General features: G+C 52.1%; 7 protein-coding genes across 7 annotated transcripts; all 7 read left to right on the top strand.

Moving 5' to 3' along the window:
* Positions 1 to 270: 270 nt before the first annotated feature.
* sebA (putative C2H2 transcription factor (Seb1)) lies at positions 271 to 2,015 on the top strand (the record flags this gene model as incomplete). The annotated part of the gene is made up of 2 exons (XM_058510898.1): positions 271 to 815; positions 893 to 2,015. The coding sequence occupies 2 exons, from the start codon at positions 271 to 273 to the stop codon at positions 2,013 to 2,015; spliced, it is 1,668 nt and encodes a 555-aa protein (XP_058376434.1).
* A 1,014-nt stretch (positions 2,016 to 3,029) lies between these two features.
* On the top strand, positions 3,030 to 5,312 carry N7446_002148 (diphthine--ammonia ligase family protein; the record flags this gene model as incomplete). The annotated part of the gene is made up of 1 exon (XM_058510897.1): positions 3,030 to 5,312. The coding sequence occupies one exon, from the start codon at positions 3,030 to 3,032 to the stop codon at positions 5,310 to 5,312; it is 2,283 nt and encodes a 760-aa protein (XP_058376433.1).
* A 250-nt stretch (positions 5,313 to 5,562) lies between these two features.
* Positions 5,563 to 8,297, top strand: N7446_002147 (putative phosphatidate cytidylyltransferase; the record flags this gene model as incomplete). Its single annotated transcript, XM_058510896.1, has 2 exons — positions 5,563 to 6,100; positions 6,154 to 8,297. The coding sequence occupies 2 exons, from the start codon at positions 5,563 to 5,565 to the stop codon at positions 8,295 to 8,297; spliced, it is 2,682 nt and encodes an 893-aa protein (XP_058376432.1).
* A 1,052-nt stretch (positions 8,298 to 9,349) lies between these two features.
* N7446_002146 (serine/threonine-protein kinase ATG1) lies at positions 9,350 to 10,524 on the top strand (the record flags this gene model as incomplete). Its single annotated transcript, XM_058510895.1, has 2 exons — positions 9,350 to 9,475; positions 9,538 to 10,524. 2 exons carry the CDS (start codon positions 9,350 to 9,352, stop codon positions 10,522 to 10,524), a joined length of 1,113 nt encoding a protein of 370 aa, XP_058376431.1.
* On the top strand, positions 10,421 to 12,380 carry N7446_002145 (Atg1 family protein; the record flags this gene model as incomplete). The annotated part of the gene is made up of 2 exons (XM_058510894.1): positions 10,421 to 12,161; positions 12,220 to 12,380. The coding sequence occupies 2 exons, from the start codon at positions 10,421 to 10,423 to the stop codon at positions 12,378 to 12,380; spliced, it is 1,902 nt and encodes a 633-aa protein (XP_058376430.1).
* A 1,579-nt stretch (positions 12,381 to 13,959) lies between these two features.
* Positions 13,960 to 15,919, top strand: N7446_002144 (high affinity methionine permease; the record flags this gene model as incomplete). Its single annotated transcript, XM_058510893.1, has 6 exons — positions 13,960 to 14,074; positions 14,136 to 14,367; positions 14,428 to 14,878; positions 14,985 to 15,249; positions 15,305 to 15,467; positions 15,520 to 15,919. The coding sequence occupies 6 exons, from the start codon at positions 13,960 to 13,962 to the stop codon at positions 15,917 to 15,919; spliced, it is 1,626 nt and encodes a 541-aa protein (XP_058376429.1).
* Positions 15,920 to 16,467: 548 nt separating this feature from the next.
* Positions 16,468 to 19,435, top strand: N7446_002143 (M1 family metallopeptidase). Its single transcript, XM_058510892.1, has 2 exons — positions 16,468 to 16,829; positions 16,883 to 19,435. Exons 1-2 carry the CDS (start codon positions 16,498 to 16,500, stop codon positions 19,371 to 19,373), a joined length of 2,823 nt encoding a protein of 940 aa, XP_058376428.1. The 5' UTR covers positions 16,468 to 16,497; the 3' UTR covers positions 19,374 to 19,435.
* Positions 19,436 to 19,492: the final 57 nt, after the last annotated feature.

Below are 19,492 nucleotides of genomic sequence, written 5' to 3'. Positions count from 1 at the left end.
TGGATCTCGACTCTTCCCTTCCTTTAACTATTGTCTCCCGGTTCCCAGCAACCTGTCTTTCCTTTGACACACACTCATTCCTCTATACACCTAATAGCTTTGGTTTCATTCATTCGACCAAACACTACTCGACACATCACCCCCCTAGCAACTCTATAATCATATTAATATCGACGTGAGCCTTTGGTTTGGTTACCACGTTTCACCAGGTATGTATATCGACCGCATCAATCTGGCTATATGGCAATTGACTAACTTGAACAGTACACAATGGACTCAACATACAACATGGCACCTACTTCGGTGCAAGGACAGCCTTCGTTTGCATACTATCCTGACTCAACACAACAGAGACAGGGCCACTACCAGTCAGAGATGTACTATGGACAGATGCAGTATGGCCAGGAGCAACCGCTTTACTCGCCCCAGCCCATGATGAACATGCACCAGATGGCAACTACAAATGCGTTCCGTGGAGCGAATATGAACTTGACGCCCATTGCTTCGCCTCAACCCTCGCAAATGAAGCCTTCCATCATGGTGCAGGGATCTCCCGCCTTGATGCCCATCGACACTCGGTTTATTGGTCACGACCTGTACGCTTTCCCATCGACTCCTCCACTGTCGTCCTCGGGAAGCTCCATCAGCAGCCCGCCATCTGCCCATGGCGCGCTACCAACCCCGATCCATGACACTTTCTTCACCTTCGACAAGGTTGAAGGTGTCAAGGAGGGCTGCGAGACCGATGTTCACCAGGAAATCCTGGCCAACCCTGACTGGGCCCGTACCGACTCCCCACCGATGACGCCTGGTGAGTTTTATATAGATCACAGTCTATGATACCGCAGAATTGTGGATATCATGCAAGGGAGAAAGGCTAATCATGATGTAGTCTTCATTCACCCCCCTCTATTACTCAGACCTCGGACTTGTTGTCTGCAACTTCTTGCCCCTCGCTTTCCCCCTCCCCCTCTCCTGTCCCGAACGACCTGCTCGCTCCCCAGAGCCTGTCGGCTTCTTTCTGCGATCCCCGCCAGCTGACTGTTGAGCCCTCCGTCAATGTGCCCGCTCAGGACCTCCCTCCGCTGCCGACTCTGTCGTGCGAGGAGGAGGAGCCCCGTGCCGTTGTTGGCAGTGCATCCGTGACGCTCCCTGTCAACGAGAACCCATCTCCCTCTTTCAGTGCTTCCACCCAAGACCCTCTGAGCTCGCTGCCCACCTTCGACAGCTTCTCAGACCTCGACTCAGACGACGAGCTGAACCGTCTGGTGGAGTTCCACCCGGCTGCCAACGCCGTCTACCTCGGTGACAAGCGCCAGCGTACCGCCTACTCCGTCGAGGATGACGGATTCCTCAGCGAGCACAGCCTCGAGGACTCGGACGACTCCGAGACCTTCATTCCCAACAGTCTCCCCTCCTTCGAGTGGAACCAGGCTACCCAAACCCAAGCCGAAAGCGAAGAAGACGCTTTCGAAGAGCCCAAGACCAAGAAGCGCAGCGTCCGCAAGTCCCGCAAGGCCTCCCAAGACGAGGCCCAAGCCCGGAAGCTTTCCGAGAGCAGCCACTCTGACTGCTGCTCCGACGATGGCTCCGTCGACGCCGACTGCTCCGAGTCCGCCCCCGTCTCAGTGAACCGCCGCGGCCGCAAGCAGTCCCTGACCGACGACCCATCGAAGACTTTCGTCTGTACTCTCTGCTCTCGTCGCTTCCGTCGCCAGGAGCACCTCAAGCGCCACTACCGCTCCCTGCACACCCAGGACAAACCCTTCGAGTGCAACGAGTGCGGCAAGAAGTTCTCCCGCAGCGACAACCTCGCCCAGCACGCCCGCACCCACGGCGCTGGGTCGCTCGTCATGGGAGTCCTGGACACCAGTGACACCGGCTCCATCTCTTACGATGATCAACACGACGCCGGGGCTCTAGGTGATGTCATGTACGACGCCCAGGCCACCGACGCCGGTGGTTCATCCTCAGACCGCCGGGCGGCCAAGAAGCGCAAGCGCGACCTGGCCTAAGAGTCTGATTTCCTTTTCTGTTACGAGACCAGGAGCTTCCTACTGCATAAAATTATACATTTTGTCGTCTTCTGGCTGGAAGCTCGACTTTGGTCTTGGGTTTGGCGTCTGGGCATGTACACCTGGGTTTGGTGTACGGGGGCAACGGGTTCCCATCTTTTCAGCGTTTGACATACCACCTTTCCGATGGGGATCATACGGGTTGTGATTTTGCCCAAAACGGATTTCTGGGTGCGAGTTACATGGGCGCAGTGTTTTGGTCCATGAAGAGAGCAACAAAAAGCAACAAAAAAAAGGGAACACTGAATGTTGGCATCTGTTTTCACTTGGCATAGATGCTGGGGATGGTGTTGAATTTTCCTTTGTCCTTGTTTCTTCTTGTTTTTTTTTTTCTCTCTGTTTTTTTCCTTTGTCTCTACCAAACCTCTTCTGGACCACACTCGGCGTGAGCAATGTACCTCACTTTTGATTTCCCCTTTTGGGCTTCTATGTTCGTGTACACCCTGTTTTCTTCTCTTCTTGTGACTTTTCTTTTCTCCTTCGTTTTACTCTTTTTCGCTTCTTTTACCGTTTCGTTCATGTTGTTTTGCCTTATTCGATGTAATATTTTTTGCTGCTTCATTTTTTTGTTTCGTCCCCTTCTGCTTCATTGTGCTGGTCACATTCGTGTATAAGTTAATTTGACCGCTCCACCTTTTCCATCATTGCTACATACCCCATTCGTGTTGGTACCAGTTCACATCTCGAGATGTTGATTTATATGCATCAATTACAACATAATCTTACAATTCTTTGCCAGTAAGGTTGTAACAGTAAACTAGTCCTAGGAAATAGCTTCAAATACATTTAGTATAAAGCTAATTACCTTAACATCATACTCATAGTAAACAATAGACTTGAGTATGCAGATGTGAAGAGCAAAGCTGTCACTTATCGCCTATCGATAACTCGACCCAGCAAAAATTACCCCCATCGACATCTGAACTTTTACCCCAACACACCAAACCAGACACAATGCCTCAAGCCACAGGGCTAAACGTGATCGCCCTAATATCAGGCGGAAAAGACTCCCTCTACTCAATCCTCCACTGCATCCGAAACGGCCACAAAGTAGTAGCCCTAGCAAACCTCTACCCAGAACCATCCCCCTCCACCCAAAATGACGAAGAAGACGAAGACATCGACAGCTTCATGTACCAAACAATCGGCCACAGCATAATCCCACTATACGAACAAGCCCTCGGCATCCCTTTATACAGACAAGCCATAAAAGGCAACGCAGTCGACACTTCCCGCATCTACAAAAACACCACCGCAACCACCACCACCGCCACCAACACAAACGGGCCCGACGAAACCGACGAAACCGAGTCCCTCGTCCCACTCCTAACACGCATCCAACAAGCCCACCCAGAAGCAAATGCCGTCTCAGCAGGCGCAATCCTATCAACATACCAGCGCACCCGCATCGAGAATATTGCCGGCCGACTTGGTCTCACCCCCCTAGCCTGGCTATGGATGTATCCCTCGCTACCGGCGCCAGGGGCGCGACTTGCCGATTCGCTGGCTGTGGCACAGGCCGGGTTATTGGAGGATATGGCAGCTGTCGGGTGTGATGCGCGGATTATCAAAGTTGCCTCGGGGGGATTGGATGAGGGGTTTCTTTGGGAGGATGTTTCGGGACCTGGGAATGCTGGGAGGGTGTTGAGGAGGAGGGTTGCGAAGGCTATGGGGAGGTTTGCTGCGGGTGAGGATGTGAGAGGTGCTGTTCTGGGTGAGGGTGGGGAGTATGAGACTCTTGCGCTGGATGGGCCTGGTTTTTTGTGGAAGGGGAGGATTGGGGTTGAGGGGGTTGAGGTTAGGGTTGGGGAAGGGGGCGTTGCTTTTGTTAGGATTATTGGAGCCAGGTGTTTGGGGAAAGAGGAGGATGGGGTGGGGCCTGAGGATGTCAGGAGGCCTGGGTTGTTGGATGAGGGTTTTGTTGCTGTTTTGGAGAGGGAGAGGGAGATTGGTGAGACTGAGGCTTCTGTGGGCGATTTGATTGTTGGGACGAGTGCTTCGTCTCCTGAGTGGACTGTTTGTGAACCTGTGCACCGGCAGTCTGGTTCGTCGTGGACTATTTCGAATATCGTTGCACCTGAGGCTGGTCCTGGGGCAGGAGAGCAGATGAAGGGTATTGCGGACAAGGTTGAGCAAACGTTGAAGACTTTCTCTCACGCCGAGTCGGGCCTACGATCAACAGATGACATTGTCTTTGCTACGGTGCTGCTCAACTCAATGGCCGACTTTGGTTCCATGAATGATGTCTACGTGTCGCTCTTCAAGAAGCCTAACCCTCCTGCGCGAGTCACAGTCGCCTGCGGAGATCGACTGCCATCCAATGTCAAGGTGATGGTCTCATTTGTGGTTGACTTGGGGACGAGAGACCTGCGTCAGGGCCTGCACGTCCAATCACGATCATACTGGGCACCAGCAAACATTGGACCATATTCACAAGCCATGTCTGTTTCACTGCAGAACAACAGCAGACTGGTACATATTGCTGGCCAGATTCCTCTAGACCCTGCTTCTATGGAGATGGCGCAGCAGGAACAGTCACCATTTGAAAACTACCGTCTACGAGCTGTGCTAGCTCTGCAGCACCTCTGGAGGATTGGTGAAGCCATGCAGGTGGACTGGTGGCTTGGCGCGGTAGCATTTTTGGCTCGAGGAGAACAAGCCGACGCTCAAGCACAAGTGGCATGGCGCCTCTGGGAAAAGATGCATGCTTTACCTAACAACGAAGAAGAGGATGACGACGAGGGACCCCAGCTGGATGCATGGGATATGAAGTATGGACGTCGCACGGAGGAAGTGACTTCTGATGCTACCACACTGGCTTTGCCCAAGTTCACTGTTCTCAATTCCGAGTCTGCCACATCCATCCCACCCTTTTTGGCTATTCAGGTCGAGGAACTCCCCCGAGGAAGTGACATTGAATGGCAAGGATTGGGTGGTCGATGCGAGCAGGTCAAGTTGGGTATTGCGGAAGGGCCGGCTTCCACCACCACCATGGACGGCCAATACACCTATATTACTATCGAGGTTGAGGTTGGATTGTCTGACGATGCATGGGAGAAACGCTTGGATTCGGTCATAATGACCCACTGCCAAAACCCTAGCCTGTGTCAGGCTGTGTTGTACACCACCTATTCGTTGCCCGAGGCTTGGCCAGGACAGGTTGTCCCATGCAGATCGGTTTGGGGACGAGGAGGGCGAAGATTGGGCGCAGGCGTGGTCTTGCAACAATTACATTAGACAAATGAGCAATAACAGCTTGATAATACTTAGCATTGAGCAGAAAAGACCATGTCAACAAAGAACGATGTAATCCGACGCACAGTCCGCTTTCATGTGATAGGCAAAATCCTCTCCGCGTTCAGAGATAACAACAGCCTGCCACGTTCCCAACATTTACGAATTTCCCTCATTGGATTCGGGCACACTCTCCTATTCTCCAGCACTCTCTCCCGCGACATGACGTATCCCTCAACATAAGAATGGCGCCATGAGTTCGCTCCAGGAAGAACAAGCGACACCTCGCAGCAGTACACCCCTCAGCCCCGAAGCGGCCGAGAACCTGCGACAGTTTAACCGGTCACCCCATCCATATCACAGAAGCCAACGTATTGGCTCGCGCACCCCCTCCGAATACGGGGACCGCCTTCACCCGCTCTCCTACTCAAGGTCCTCGCGGACGCCCAGCGACAGCGGCACAGAGGCAGACGATGAGAGCACCGGGATACTGAGGGGTCTACCGGCCCCACCGCTGCGCCCTCACAAGGGTCTGAGGTCTGGAGAGGGGGATCCCTGGCTGCCAAGCTTGGGGCCATGGCCGTCGTTCGCGCGGCCCGTTTCACGGGCGTCACGGCGGAGCTCGGATGAGGAGATGGAGGAAGAGGTCTTCGAGGCAAAAATGAAGTTTCGGCGGACGAGACGGATTGAAGTGCTGCGTCGGTTGCTGGAGGCTGCGCTTTTGATGTCCGTTGGCGTTGTCGTACTGTACCAGGAAGGGGCGCGGTCTTTGGCATGGGCCTGGAGAAAAGGTACGCGCAAATGTTACGATCATATCGAGAGGGAGATGCTGATTGATTTACAGAAATTATTACCCATGGTCTCGTGGCGATGAGTCTTTATGCCGCCTATCCGCTTCTTGTTCGTGCATCCCAGGGCCGAAGCTGGCGCATCTGGCGCATCTGGCGCATCTTGTCTACGAAACACTCGTTCTTCTCCCTCCCTTCGAGCTTCGACCCAGCTCCTCTCCTCTATCCGATCTTTATTCCGATTTTTGTTTCACTTTCTCTGTCCAACCATCTTCCGCCGCTTATTATGCCTAATATCATCCTCAGCCTGTCCTCTCTGCCTGCACCTGTTATTCCGTTACAAAACTGGACGCATGGACTCAGCATCGCACATTGGATGGTGACATTGATTCCGATTGTCGTCTCCGAACACCTCTCCCTGGACTCTACAATTCCCAAACCACTGTCGCTTCGCGGGTTCGATGCGGAGACCCTAATTCTTCTTTTCCCTTTGCATCAAGCGTTGATACCCACTTTAGACTTTTTGTTGACGACCAGCGTTCTCCCTGCCGAACTGCAGCTTTTGACGACTGCTTTGATCAATTTGTACTTGTTCGCGGCGTCTCCCCAGGCGGAGATCCTAAAGGCCCTATTATGGCTTGGTGGCATGTGTTTATTCGCTTCATGTCGACACATACTGCGTTGGGAGGTTGCTCTGGCCCGAATTCCTAGTTGGAAGTTTCGCCGTCCGCCAAATAGCTCGCACTCTGCGCGCAAGTTTTTGAACATGATTGACCATCGACTTTGCGAGAAATTGAGCCGAACGGGTGTCTCGGATGATGCTTCATCGGATAGCGATGGCCCGAATGGGCATTCGTTTGCGAAACCACGCAAGACGAGGACTATGCATCAACGAGGCCCGTCGGTAGAGCCTGCATCTGCTATTGACAAGTCCCCGACGGAGGAAATGTTCGAGCAATATTCTCGCAACGTGCAACGCCGACGTCATACCATCTCTACTTTTGATGAAGCTGTTCGAGAGGAGCGGGTTCGTACTACTGCTGGTGGCCGACGCAAGAAGCAGATGGCTCCTGGTCTTACCGCGTTCCTCTCGCTCACTACTGCCCAGGCGCAGGTCCGCAAATGGCTGTATGCCTTTTTCGTTTACATTGCGTCCCTGCTGATCATTATTGGCCCTATCCGGAAATATGTGGCAGAGCGCGCTCTGCAAGGCCAAGATCCTTTTGGTTGGGCGATAGGCTATATGTTCGGCAATTTCTCCAACGTTCGCTTTTGGGTTCTGATGTTGAACCTTGAATACTGGATTGAACTGCCGCCTCGGCCAGATGAAGACGTTCTCAGTGCATCTTGCTTCCTCGGATCGATCGAGCATATCCGCCAGGCTACATTTGGTGCAGCCAGCACGCGTCTCCTGCTCAGTGGCTATTGCGTGGTCGTGCTGCTGATGGGTTTGGCTGTGGTCATTCAGCTCAGTTCCATTGCCGAAGTTGACACGCGTCGCAAGATTTTCCACGGCATGATGGTACTGATGTTCTTGCCTGCTATTTTTGTTGACCCCGCCTTCTGCGCCCTGGCGTTGGCCCTGGCCCTCTCTGTCTTCCTTCTATTGGACCTATTCCGCGCATCCCAGCTACCCCCAATATCCCGACCACTCACCTATTTCCTTGCGCCCTACGTTGACGGCCGGGATCACCGTGGACCGGTTATCATCTCCCACATCTTCTTGCTGATCGGATGTTCCATCCCGCTCTGGCTTTCCATCTCCGACCTCCCGCGGACTGGTCTAGGACCATGGGCTGGCTGGGAAATCCCATCACGAGACGTCAGCATGGCCAGCGGGGTGATCTGTGTAGGAATGGGCGACGCAGCGGCATCCCTCATCGGCCGGCGATTCGGTCGACTGAAATGGTTCTGGGGCGGGGGCAAGTCGCTCGAAGGCAGTGTTGCTTTTGCGGCAGCGGTAACCTGCGGGCTGATCGCAGTTCGTGCCTGGCTGGTATTGGGGGGCTGGCCCGTGTCTGGGGCCGACGGCGCCGAGGCACAGGGGGCTTTTTCCATTCAATTCTGGCTCTGGACTCTGTGCAAGGCGGTTTTGGCGGCAGCTGGGACTAGCGCCACCGAGGCGATCCTCACTGGTTGTAATGATAACGTCGTGGTCCCCGTGGTGTTGTGGCTGTTAGTGCGGGGTCTTGGCGTTTGATACGCCACCGTTGATGTGTATAGATGCAATTTGTTTGCTTTTTTTCTGTGCTCGGAGGTTTTTCTTCTCTCTCTCTGCATCTGTGTATAGTACAAAAGAGGACAAGCGTGTACATATGAGTCATAGGATTGGATGCCTAGAATGGCGTATCTGCCTCAAGGCGCCAGAGCCTGGTATAGGCTGCAGATAAGCTTCACCGTACTACATTGTAGACTATCATGCTGATAAGTCAATTTGAGCCCAAGGCTGCCTCATAAATCCGGGGAAGAGACTTGACGAAAACTCCCCGGAAGATACATTTATCTCCTATACTATACTCTACTCTATCCACGTCGTTCATACTATTTTTCACTGAGATCATCCCCTGATCTGTACCGCCGATCTCGGCCTTATCTAATCGATAAGCACATGACCAGTGCATGATATCAACTCCTGTCCCTTTGACACCTTGGGGGAATAATTCATTTCTTGTCTTGATCTTTCTTGTCTCTATTATCCCATTCTCTACATCACCTCCACATCCTCCTTTGACCCCCTTTCATCTTTATTGTAGTCCCGAATCAGTCCACTCCGCCCTCCTGACCGCCTTAGATCATCACCGCCTGTCACTCGTTATCGTTGGGTCACGCCCCCCAATCGTGGAGATCCTTGGATCCAGCTTTCCCCATCACATCATCTTGCCCTCTCATTAGACCAGTTCCTTTTTGCCTCCCTGGCCTATACTCGAACCTCTCCCTATACATACCTCCGCCTTCTGGATCTCATCTAGCTCTATTTGCTAGACGTACATACTTTCAACTTATAACTCGAGCTCGAGGTCCAGTTCCACGGCACCGCAACCAGTATTTACCCAGGCTCGTTGCCCCGGCGGTTCCTTATCTTTCCAGACTTCCCGGCAACTAGCAGCGTCATCGTCCAAGCCTGATGGGCTTCCAGAGCTGCACATCTTCATTGCTGCTGCGGTAGTTGTGGTTGCTGGGGTGTGTTTCACACTTGATTATCCCCAGCGAGAGTCTCTACGGACATAAGAGGCTGCGGCGCCCCCCGCAATCATGGCGTCTCAGCATTCGAGGCGCTCACGCGACCCCTCCCGTCCAGAAATGTCCATCGGTCGCTATACACGGCTGGATGAGATCGGGAGAGGAAGCTTCGCGACAGTCTACCAGGGCGTGCACACAGTGAGTGTTGATCTCTTACCATGAACATCAACGGCTGATGCTAATGGATTCTTATCTGCTAGAAAACTCGAACCTACGTAGCCATCAAGTCTGTGAACCTCTCGAAGCTCAACAAAAAGCTCAAGGACAACCTTTCATCCGAGATCGATATCCTCAAAGGCCTCCATCATCCTCATATTGTGGCTCTTATCGACTGCCATGAATCGACATCTCACATCCACTTGGTTATGGAATACTGCGCGCTGGGGGACTTGTCGTTGTTCATTAAGCGCCGGGATACCCTTGCAACACATCGATACACGCGAGACATGATTGCCAAATACCCAAATCCGCCTGGCGGCTCCCTCAATGAGGTGGTGACTCGGCATTTCCTCAAGCAGCTTTCAAGTGCGCTCAAATTCCTTCGAGACCGAAACCTTATCCATCGAGACATCAAGCCTCAAAACCTTCTCCTTTGTCCCTCTCCATCATCTTACCGGAGTGGAGCTGCACAAGTGATTCCCTACAAGGGCAGTGATGACTCCTATGAACCTACAACCGGAATCGAGTCACTACCAATGCTCAAGATTGCGGATTTCGGCTTCGCTCGATCTCTACCAGCTACCTCGCTGGCAGAGACCCTTTGTGGCTCCCCGCTGTACATGGCACCTGAGATACTTCGGTATGAGAAGTATGATGCGAAGGCCGATTTGTGGTCTGTAGGCACTGTGCTCTACGAGATGGTAGTTGGCCGACCCCCGTTCCGGGCCACTAACCATGTAGAACTGCTACGGAAGATTGAAAAGGGCGAGGATCGGATTCGCTTCCCTGAAGAGAATCCAGCCTCGGATGACATCAAAAAGCTAATTCGGGGTCTTTTGAAGCGGAACCCGGTGGAGCGGTTGAACTTCCCTGATTTCTTCAATAACAATGTGATCAACAATCCCATTCCTGGGTTGGTGGCCGATGATATTCCTGGAGCTCGTCGACCTTCCCTTGATACTTCTGGACCATCTCAATCGCCCCGGCCAGCTCAGCTTGAAACGAAGGCCGAGGAGTCTCCCTTATGATACAGGGCCAGATGAGAAAGTCACATATCCCATGGATCACCGGGCTTCTTTAGGCCATCAGAAATCAGGGACTCCGCCCACTGCCACAAACATGCGTCGCGTGGGAAGCTCGGATCGGCCTTCGTCAGGGGTTACCAAGGAGCAGCAACGAGGAGGCACACCGCCACAACGTCCTGGTCCTGTCACCGTTGCCACTGCTCCGGGACGCCAGGAACTGACTGATCGCAATGCAACAACATTGGCTATGGAGCGGCAAAGACACCGGAACACATATACGGGCTCACCCACCGCAAGCGAATCGACAGTTCGTGCTCAGGAGGAGCGGGATCGGGCTGCGCAGGAAGTGGCATTTGAAAGAGATTACGTGGTTGTGGAAAAGCGTGCCGTGGAAGTCAATGCGTTTGCGGATGAATTGGCTCACAGTCCACGTCTCCAGGGTGGGTTTACTCGCCCAGGACAGACTGGTACCGGGTCTCGTCGCGCGACAACGCAGTGTCTACCAACGGTGTCGCCATCTTCTCCACATGCCAACGCGGCCAAAGCCATGCAGGTTGTCTCAAATCGTGCCCGAGCAGATTCAACGCACCAGCGCCAGCATTCTTACGAGCGACGCTATGGACAGAGCCCTACATCGGCGACCTCAGCAATCTCGAAAGCACTCAACATGGCCAGCGGCCGTCTGTTTGGGATGGGTTTCTCTCCTCCGCTTGCCATTACGAAAGGTGGACGGTCTCCACCTCTAGCTTACAACCCATTTCCTGCCTACCCTACTGCGCAAGCGAGTCTCATGATCATGGGTGAAGGTGGAAAGACAAATATCACATCCGACGAGGATTGCAAGACTGTTCAGGCTATCGAGGAATGTGCAACACGGAGTGATGTGGTTTTTGGATTTGCCGAAGTCAAATACAAGCAGCTTGTTCCGCTAGCACCTTCAGCGCCAACTGATCCATCTGCGAGACCCATGGGAAACAACGATGTTGACTCAGCTGAATTTGATGATGGACTGACAGTCGATGCTATTGTCACACTATCCGAGGAAGCCCTGGTGCTATATGTCAAGGCTTTGGCATTACTCGCCAAGTCAATGGACATTGCTGGGGCTTGGTGGTCGCGCAAGAACCGCGAAGAAGCTTACGGCGAGTCACCTTCGAGTAAAGATAATATGAGTGCGGTTGCCGGTACCCGGATCAACTATGTCGTCCAATGGGTACGCAGTCGGTTCAATGAAGTGATTGAGAAGGCAGAGTTTGTGCGCATGAAACTCATCGAAGGTCAAAGACGCTTGCCCCCAGATCACCCCAACCACCCGAACAACCATTCCATTGGTTCTAGCGCAGGCTCAGGCTCAACCGCAGACGTTGTGGTGAGCGCCGGTGTCACAGCTGAGAGACTTATGTACGACCGTGCCCTCGAGATGAGTCGGGCTGCAGCTATCAACGAGTTGACGGGCGAGGATCTCGCCAACTGCGAGATTACATACGTCACCGCCATTCGAATGCTCGAAGCTGTCCTCGAGGACGATGGGACACGACCTGGGTCCGGCAGTGCCAGTGACCGCCAGAGCAGTTCCCAGCGAAGCGACAAGGTGATATTGGATGACCTTATGGTCGAGGATCGGCAAGTCGTCGTCAAACGTAAGCAATCTACTCCAAATATTCTACCACCCTGTTCCAAGCTAACCCATATACACAGTCGTCTCCAGTATGCGTGGCCGCCTCGCATCTGTGCGGAAGAAGGTTGCCGCCTTGTCCAAGCGGTCATCATCTTCGACGCCAGTGGGTAGTGCGGGGAAGGTGCCCCCGTCTAATATCGTACCTGTGGCGCCTACAACAGGTGTAACACCACCTAGGTGAACATCTGTTCTTGAGATCTATTGAGAATTTGACACCTTTATTAATCTTCACGCGTGGTTTCATATTTCTGGCCCTGTTTAGCCTAGAAGATTTTGAGCTACGCGTGAACGATTGTCCTTCCACTTTCCGGGCGATGCGATGCCTCTTCCTGCTCGCCTTTCTTTCTCCGGTTATATACAAGCTAGCCTGAGGCTAGCTTCCACCATTTATGATGCTATTTACATCTCTACGGAGATCCTAATTTCTTCGTTCATATTTGTCTCTTTTATTGTTGTTCATCTATCACGTTTTACGCTTACGTTTTGCCATATATCCCACAGCACGAGGCCAAGGGAGTTCAATTTATTCCCTGTCTTACCTTTTTTCCTTTCCCCTTTATCTCCCACTTCTCCCTCCCTCCCTCCCTCTCTCTCTCTCTCTCTCTCTCTCTCTCTCTCTCTCTCTGTGTGTGTGTGTGTGTCTGTATCTCGTTCACGAATTGGCGTTTGACCTGGGGACCCACGGTATACAGATTGGCACTTGATTTTTGGTTTGGGATATTGGATAAGGTCAGGGCGTTAAGGGAAGATCTGGTTTGCGCATGCAATGCAGATACTGCTTGGGATGTATTGTACATAGAGAAATCGAGGTAACTCACTAAAGATGCTGTTTACAAGTATACAATCTAGTCTCTCGGTAAGTTCCAGGGTTTGAAGGTGACAGTGCTTGGCATCGACCAAACCCTAGCGATGGCGTGATCGGTTCATCTGTGTGCCCTTTTCTTGGTCTCTTGGTCTTTTCACGCAACTAGATGAATATAATGATATTCTCTGGCGGTATGCATGATTCTTAAACACTCTGATCAGTTGATTCAAATATGTCTCCTTGTGGACAAACCACTAATGCCAAATAGACTGACTGCCTGATCATGTTAACCTCAGCCGCTAATAGGTTCTGGAATGCGAGCCTTCGGCCTTGGCTATATATTCTCGGCCCTGCATGCGGCAACTGCGACTCCATAATTTTCTTTTTTTCTTGCCTCAGATTGCGCCATGCGAGCTGAAGTTCTCGTAACAAAAAGCTGAAATAATTACGTCCCTATTCTTTAATGAATACAATAAGCCAACGAACGGATCTCCGAAAACATGTAACCCTATAAAAGACATTCGGCCCGGCCAGACGATGGTGTGCCCGGCGCAGCATCAAAAACCATGGCTTCTCGAATCCTTCCAAGAAGAGCCAAGATCAAAACCAGGAATGGCAAAAGCCACGAAAAAAAAATCTCGCCGGATCCACTGTGCAGCGGTGGTGCTATAAAACTCCCTAATATTCAATTTCCAGGGTAGCATCCAAGAGTCCGCCCAGCCGCACGAGGCTATTGCATCAGATTTAGTGCCAGCACCTCATCGTCGCGCCGCTGGTAACCGATTTGCAGTCATACAACATACAATATATACATCACCAGTGCGCATGGTCATGTTGTATATAAGTAGTTGGAAAAATCTGCCACGTGAAACGGTGTTTTCTTCTTCCCATCTACTGCACTGGTACTCCGTCCCAACAACCCCCTCTCTCCAGTTATAGATTAGAGCGCGCCGCAATGGCTGGATCGAGTGATGCCATTATCGAGGCTGGCTCGCATAAGTCGCCTGTGACTGATATAAAGTTGGCTGGGGATGATGGACCTAGGCGTGCGGATGGGATTTCGGGATTGTGTATGTTCTCTACGTACTGATGCTTCTGCGCTGTGGCATCTGATCTAATCTGGATATATAGATGAAGGAAATGTCTTCGAGGCATCACCTGAAAACCGTCGTCAACTCGGTGTGTTTAGTGCCTCGCTGCTAATCTTCAACCGGGTTATTGGAACGGGTATTTTCGCTACGCCTGGCACTATCCTTGCCTTGTCGGGTAGTGTTGGTCTCTCGCTGTTTATGTGGGTATTTGGTACTGCTATTGCCATGGCTGGCACGGCAGTGTATTTGGAATGGGGAACTGCAATTCCAAAGTATGGTCCTTTCCTAACTGACATGATATGATGTAAACCACTAACATGCACTTGCTATAGAAACGGAGGCGAAAAGAACTACCTCGAATACGTATATACCAAACCCAAATTCCTAGCCACAGCCATGTTCGCAGCCTACGCGGCCCTACTAGGCTGGGCAGCTAGCAACAGCGTCGTCTTCGGCGAGTATATTCTCCACGCAGCAGATATCGAGGTCGGCAGATGGAATCAGCGTGGAATTGGAATGGCTTGTCTTACTGCTGCTTTTCTCATCCACGCTGTTGCTCTGAAATGGGGTATTCGACTTCAGAATCTGCTTGGCGTTGTCAAATTGATTATTATTCTCTTTATTATTGTTGCTGGGTGGATTGCTCTGGCTGGTCATACGAAGGCTCCCACGCCGCATAACTTCTCTGATGCCTTTGCTGGTACGAAGGGGAATGGGTATAGCATTGTGATGGCGTTGTATAATGTTATTTGGTCGTTTATTGGGTATTCGAACGCTAATTATGTGAGTATATATGGGTCTGGCGTCGTGATGATGATGATGATGATGATGATGATGATGATGATGATGATGATGATGATGATGATGATGATGCTAATCAACTATGTAGGCCTTGAGCGAGACGAAGAATCCAGTTCGCACGTTGAAGATTGCGGCACCGGTGGCTATTGGATCTGTTGGCATTTTATACATGCTCGTTAATATCGCCTATTTCGCCGCTGTGTCCAAAGAGGAAATGCTCAGCTCTGGCAGCGTGGTTGCTGCTGTGTTCTTTGGAAATATGTTCGGCAAGCAGGCTGAGAAGGTCATGTCGGTTTTTGTGGCTCTTTCTGCGTTTGGAAACGTGTTATCCGTTATATTCTCGCAAGGCCGAAGTATGTATCTCCTGCCGTCCGAAGAGTATATTATACTAACAAGATCTCGCAACAGTTGTCCAGGAGCTGGGTCGTGAAGGCATATTGCCCTTCTCCAAGATCTGGGCTAGCAATTGGCCCTTCCACTCTCCAGCAGCGGGTCTGCTTGAGCATTATATCGTGTCTGTCATCATCATGCTTGCTCCTCCTCCTGGTGATGCCTACAACTTCCTAGTCAAGTAAGAACTCACTCTTCCCTTACCAACAACTCACAGCTAACCAAACCTGCAGTCTGATTTCATACCCTCTCTCTATTGTCAACTTCTTCGTCTCCGCCGGTCTTGTTTACATCTACATCACCAAAGAGAAGAAGTTCCCCAACTGGGCGCCTGGGATTCGAGCCACCTTGCCCGTCACCATCTTCTTCATGCTATCGAACCTGTATCTTGCAATCGCACCGTATGTGCCCCCAAGTGCAGGCCAGAATGTGTATGAGGAGCTTCCGTATTATCTTCACTGTGTCGTGGCCCTGGGTCTGTTTGCCGCGGGTGCAATCTACTACCTTGTTTGGGCTGTGTTGTTGCCATGGTACGGGGGATATGTGCTTGTCAAGGAATCTGTCGTTGATGCCGATGGATGGTCTCAAAGTGTTTTTACGCGACTACCATTGGCTCGAACAGAGAGGTCTTAGGTTGGGAATGAGATGTAATATCATATGCATTGTTTTGTTTGAGATGTTGATTCCTCAAGATGGGTACTAATAATGAATGAAATACCCTAACCCTGGAAGCAAGAGCCATTCCTCTCCCCTGTAGCACCCTCAACTGCTGAGTATTACCAAGTGCCCTGTCATAAATTGACATCAGAGCAATGCTAACCATGGTCAATGATGTCCCAGTCTTCTATGGAAGCCCACCCAAGAGCGTAGAACGCCGTCATGAGCCCCTCAAACTTGCTGGTGTACTGTCTTGCAATAATAACAGCATAAATGCTGTTCCAAGTTGTCTGCCATAGTAAATTGGGGCATACACCGGGGTGAAGTTGCGTAGTTGAAGAAAGAAAAAGAGGAGGAAAAACTTAAAAGGTGCAAATCACAAGGGGCCGTCACCGCCCAGGAACTGCCGTGATCTCATCTTTTTCCTCTCATCCCATTGTTCTCGAGTCCGTGGTTCAATTGTTCTCATATTGATTATTGCGTGTATTGTATTATATTTTATTTTTAATACCCTACTCTCGTTTCTTTGTTTCCCGGGTTCGGGTTCGTTGCCGATGCGCCGTTTCTCCTCGCGTGCATTGCTGCAAGCAAAGCCACCGCTTCTCTCTGCCAGATCTTCCCTCCCGCTCTTTCTCTCCACTCGATCTACCCCTCAAGCTTCGGTTGCCCGATCGATCCCTCGTCGCGCCTCTACTCCGCTATCACAAACCTCCAAGCGATATTGTTCCTACCGCAGAATGTGTCACTCACGCCGCGGCGAGGCCTCCGGGTCAACCAACGTGCAGGGCCGTGAGGTCCTGCCCACCAACGTCAAGCCAGTGCACTATGATCTGACACTTGAGCCCAACTTTGAGAAGTTCACATACGAGGGAACGGTTTCTATTGAGTACGGGTTTTCCCGCGCAGCTATGGTACTAGCTACTAACGTATGAACTATAGCCTAGAAGTCGCCGAAGATACCGATTTCGTCACCCTCAACACCAACGAGATTGACATTCACAGCGCAGTGGTCTCAGCTAAGGGGTCGGTGGTAGATTCCAAGCCTGAGATCTCTTATAACAAGGATCAACAAATTGCGACTATTAAGTTCGATCAGGCCATCGCTGCGGGTTCGGATGCTCAACTCAAGCTTACCTTCACCGGTACTTTGAACGATAACATGGCTGGATTCTACCGGTCATCGTACAAGGACAAGAATGGCGAGACGAAGTATATTGCGTCGACGCAGATGGAGCCCACGGACGCCCGTCGGGCCTTCCCTTGTTTCGACGAGCCCGCTCTTAAGGCCAAGTTCACCGTGACTCTGGTTGCGGATAAGAGCATGACCTGCTTGAGCAATATGGACGTTGAGTCTGAGACCGATGTCCAGGGTGGTGCGAAGAAGGCTGTGAAATTCACCACTTCGCCCCTCATGTCGACCTACCTCGTTGCCTTCATTGTCGGCCACCTTAACTACATTGAGACCAAGAACTTCCGCGTTCCCATCCGCGTGTACGCCACTCCTGATCAGGATATTGAGCATGGTCGTTTCTCCTTGGAGCTTGCTGCCAAGACTCTGGCTTTCTATGAGAAGGCATTTGACAGTGACTTCCCTCTGCCCAAGATGGACATGGTTGCCGTGCCCGACTTCAGCGCCGGAGCTATGGAGAACTGGGGTCTGATTACTTACCGTATTGTTGATGTGCTGTACGATGAGAAGACCAGTGGTGCGTCCCGAAAGGAGCGCATTGCTGAGACTGTCCAGCACGAATTGGCTCACCAGTGGTTTGGTAACCTGGTTACCATGGACTTCTGGGATGGTCTCTGGCTCAACGAAGGTTTCGCTACCTGGATGTCGTGGTACTCTTGCAATGTCTTCTACCCCGAGTGGAAGGTCTGGCAGACCTACGTCATTGACAACCTGCAGGGCGCTCTGTCTCTTGACTCGCTCCGCAGCAGTCACCCTATCGAGGTGCCTGTCAAGCGCGCTGATGAGATTAACCAGATCTTCGACGCTATTTCCTACTCCAAGGGCTCTTCCGTCCTCCGCATGATCTCCAAGTATCTCGGCGAGGATGTGTTTCTCCAGGGTGTTCGCAACTACATCAAGAAGCACGCCTACGGTAACACCGAGACTGGTGATCTCTGGGCTGCTCTGGGTGATGCCAGTGGCAAGCCCGTGAAGTCTGTTATGGACATCTGGACCAAGAACGTCGGTTTCCCCGTTGTCAGCGTCACTGAGAACAAGGAGAAGTCTTCGATTCACCTCAAGCAGAACCGTTTCCTCCGTACTGGTGACGTTCGTCCCGAGGAGGATCAGACTCTCTTCCCCGTTATGCTTGGCTTGCGCACCGAGAAGGGCATTGATGAGAACACCATGCTCACTGGACGTGAGGGTGAATTCCCCGTTCCTGATCTTGACTTCTTCAAGCTCAACGCCGATCACTCTGGTATCTACCGTACCTCATACTCCCCCGAGCGTCTCAAGAAGCTTGGTGAGGCCGCTCGCGATGGCCGTCTGACCGTTGAGGACCGTGCCGGTATGATTGCTGACTCTGGTGCTCTGGCCGCCTCTGGATTCCAGCGCACCTCTGGCCTCCTCTCCCTGCTCCAGGGTCTCGACACCGAGTCCGAGTTCGTCGTCTGGAACGAGATCTTGACCCGTATTGGCACCCTGCGTGCTGCCTGGCTCTTCGAGGACAGCCAGACCAAGGATGCCCTCAAGGCTTTCCAGCGTTCGCTGGTTGCCCCTAAGGCCCATGAGCTTGGCTGGGAGTTCTCTGATAACGACGACCACATCCTACAGCAGTTCAAGGCCCTCATGTTCGGCTCCGCCGGTATGGCCGAGGACCCCGTCGTTGTCAAGGCTGCCCAAGATATGTTCGCCCGCTTCTCCGCCGGCGACGTCTCCGCCATCCACCCCAACATTCGCGGCAGCGTCTTCACCATCGTCCTCAAGCACGGTGGTCTCAAGGAGTACGAGGTTGTCCTCGACCGCTTCCGCCACGCCCCCACTTCAGACGAGAAGACCACCGCTCTGCGCTGCCTCGGTGCTGCCGAGGACCCCGAGCTCATCCAGCGCACTCTCGGCCTCGCCATCAACGACGAGGTCAAGAACCAGGACATCTACATGCCCCTCGGCGGTCTCCGCAGCCACCCTGCTGGTATCGAGGGCCGCTGGAACTGGCTCAAGGCCAACTGGGACGAAATCTATAAGCGTCTGCCTCCCGGTCTGGGCATGCTCGGCACTGTTGTTCAGCTCACTACTGCTAGCTTCTGTACTGAAGCTCAGCTGAAGGATGTCCAGTCATTCTTTGAATCCAAGGATACCAAGGGTTACGACCGTGCTGTTGAGCAGAGTCTTGATGCTATCCGCGCCAAGGTAAACTGGCTCCAGCGTGACCGTGATGATGTTAAGCAGTGGTTGAGCAGCAACCAAAGCAAGCTGTAAATACGATAAAAGACCAAGTCCCATTCATAGATGTTTTCATGTATGAGGTACTTTGAGCTTTTGGGCTGTTCATATGTAGCACACAGGATGTGCTCAGGAGAATAAATCACTCTACTCAA

The sequence above is a fragment of the Penicillium canescens genome (assembly GCF_028828765.1).
Source record: "Penicillium canescens strain IBT 15451 chromosome Unknown utg000002l_segment0_segment0, whole genome shotgun sequence".
NCBI classification, from domain to species: domain Eukaryota; kingdom Fungi; phylum Ascomycota; class Eurotiomycetes; order Eurotiales; family Aspergillaceae; genus Penicillium; species Penicillium canescens.
Note: the sequence above shows the minus strand (reverse complement) of the source record. Positions and strands in the feature narration are given on the sequence as shown.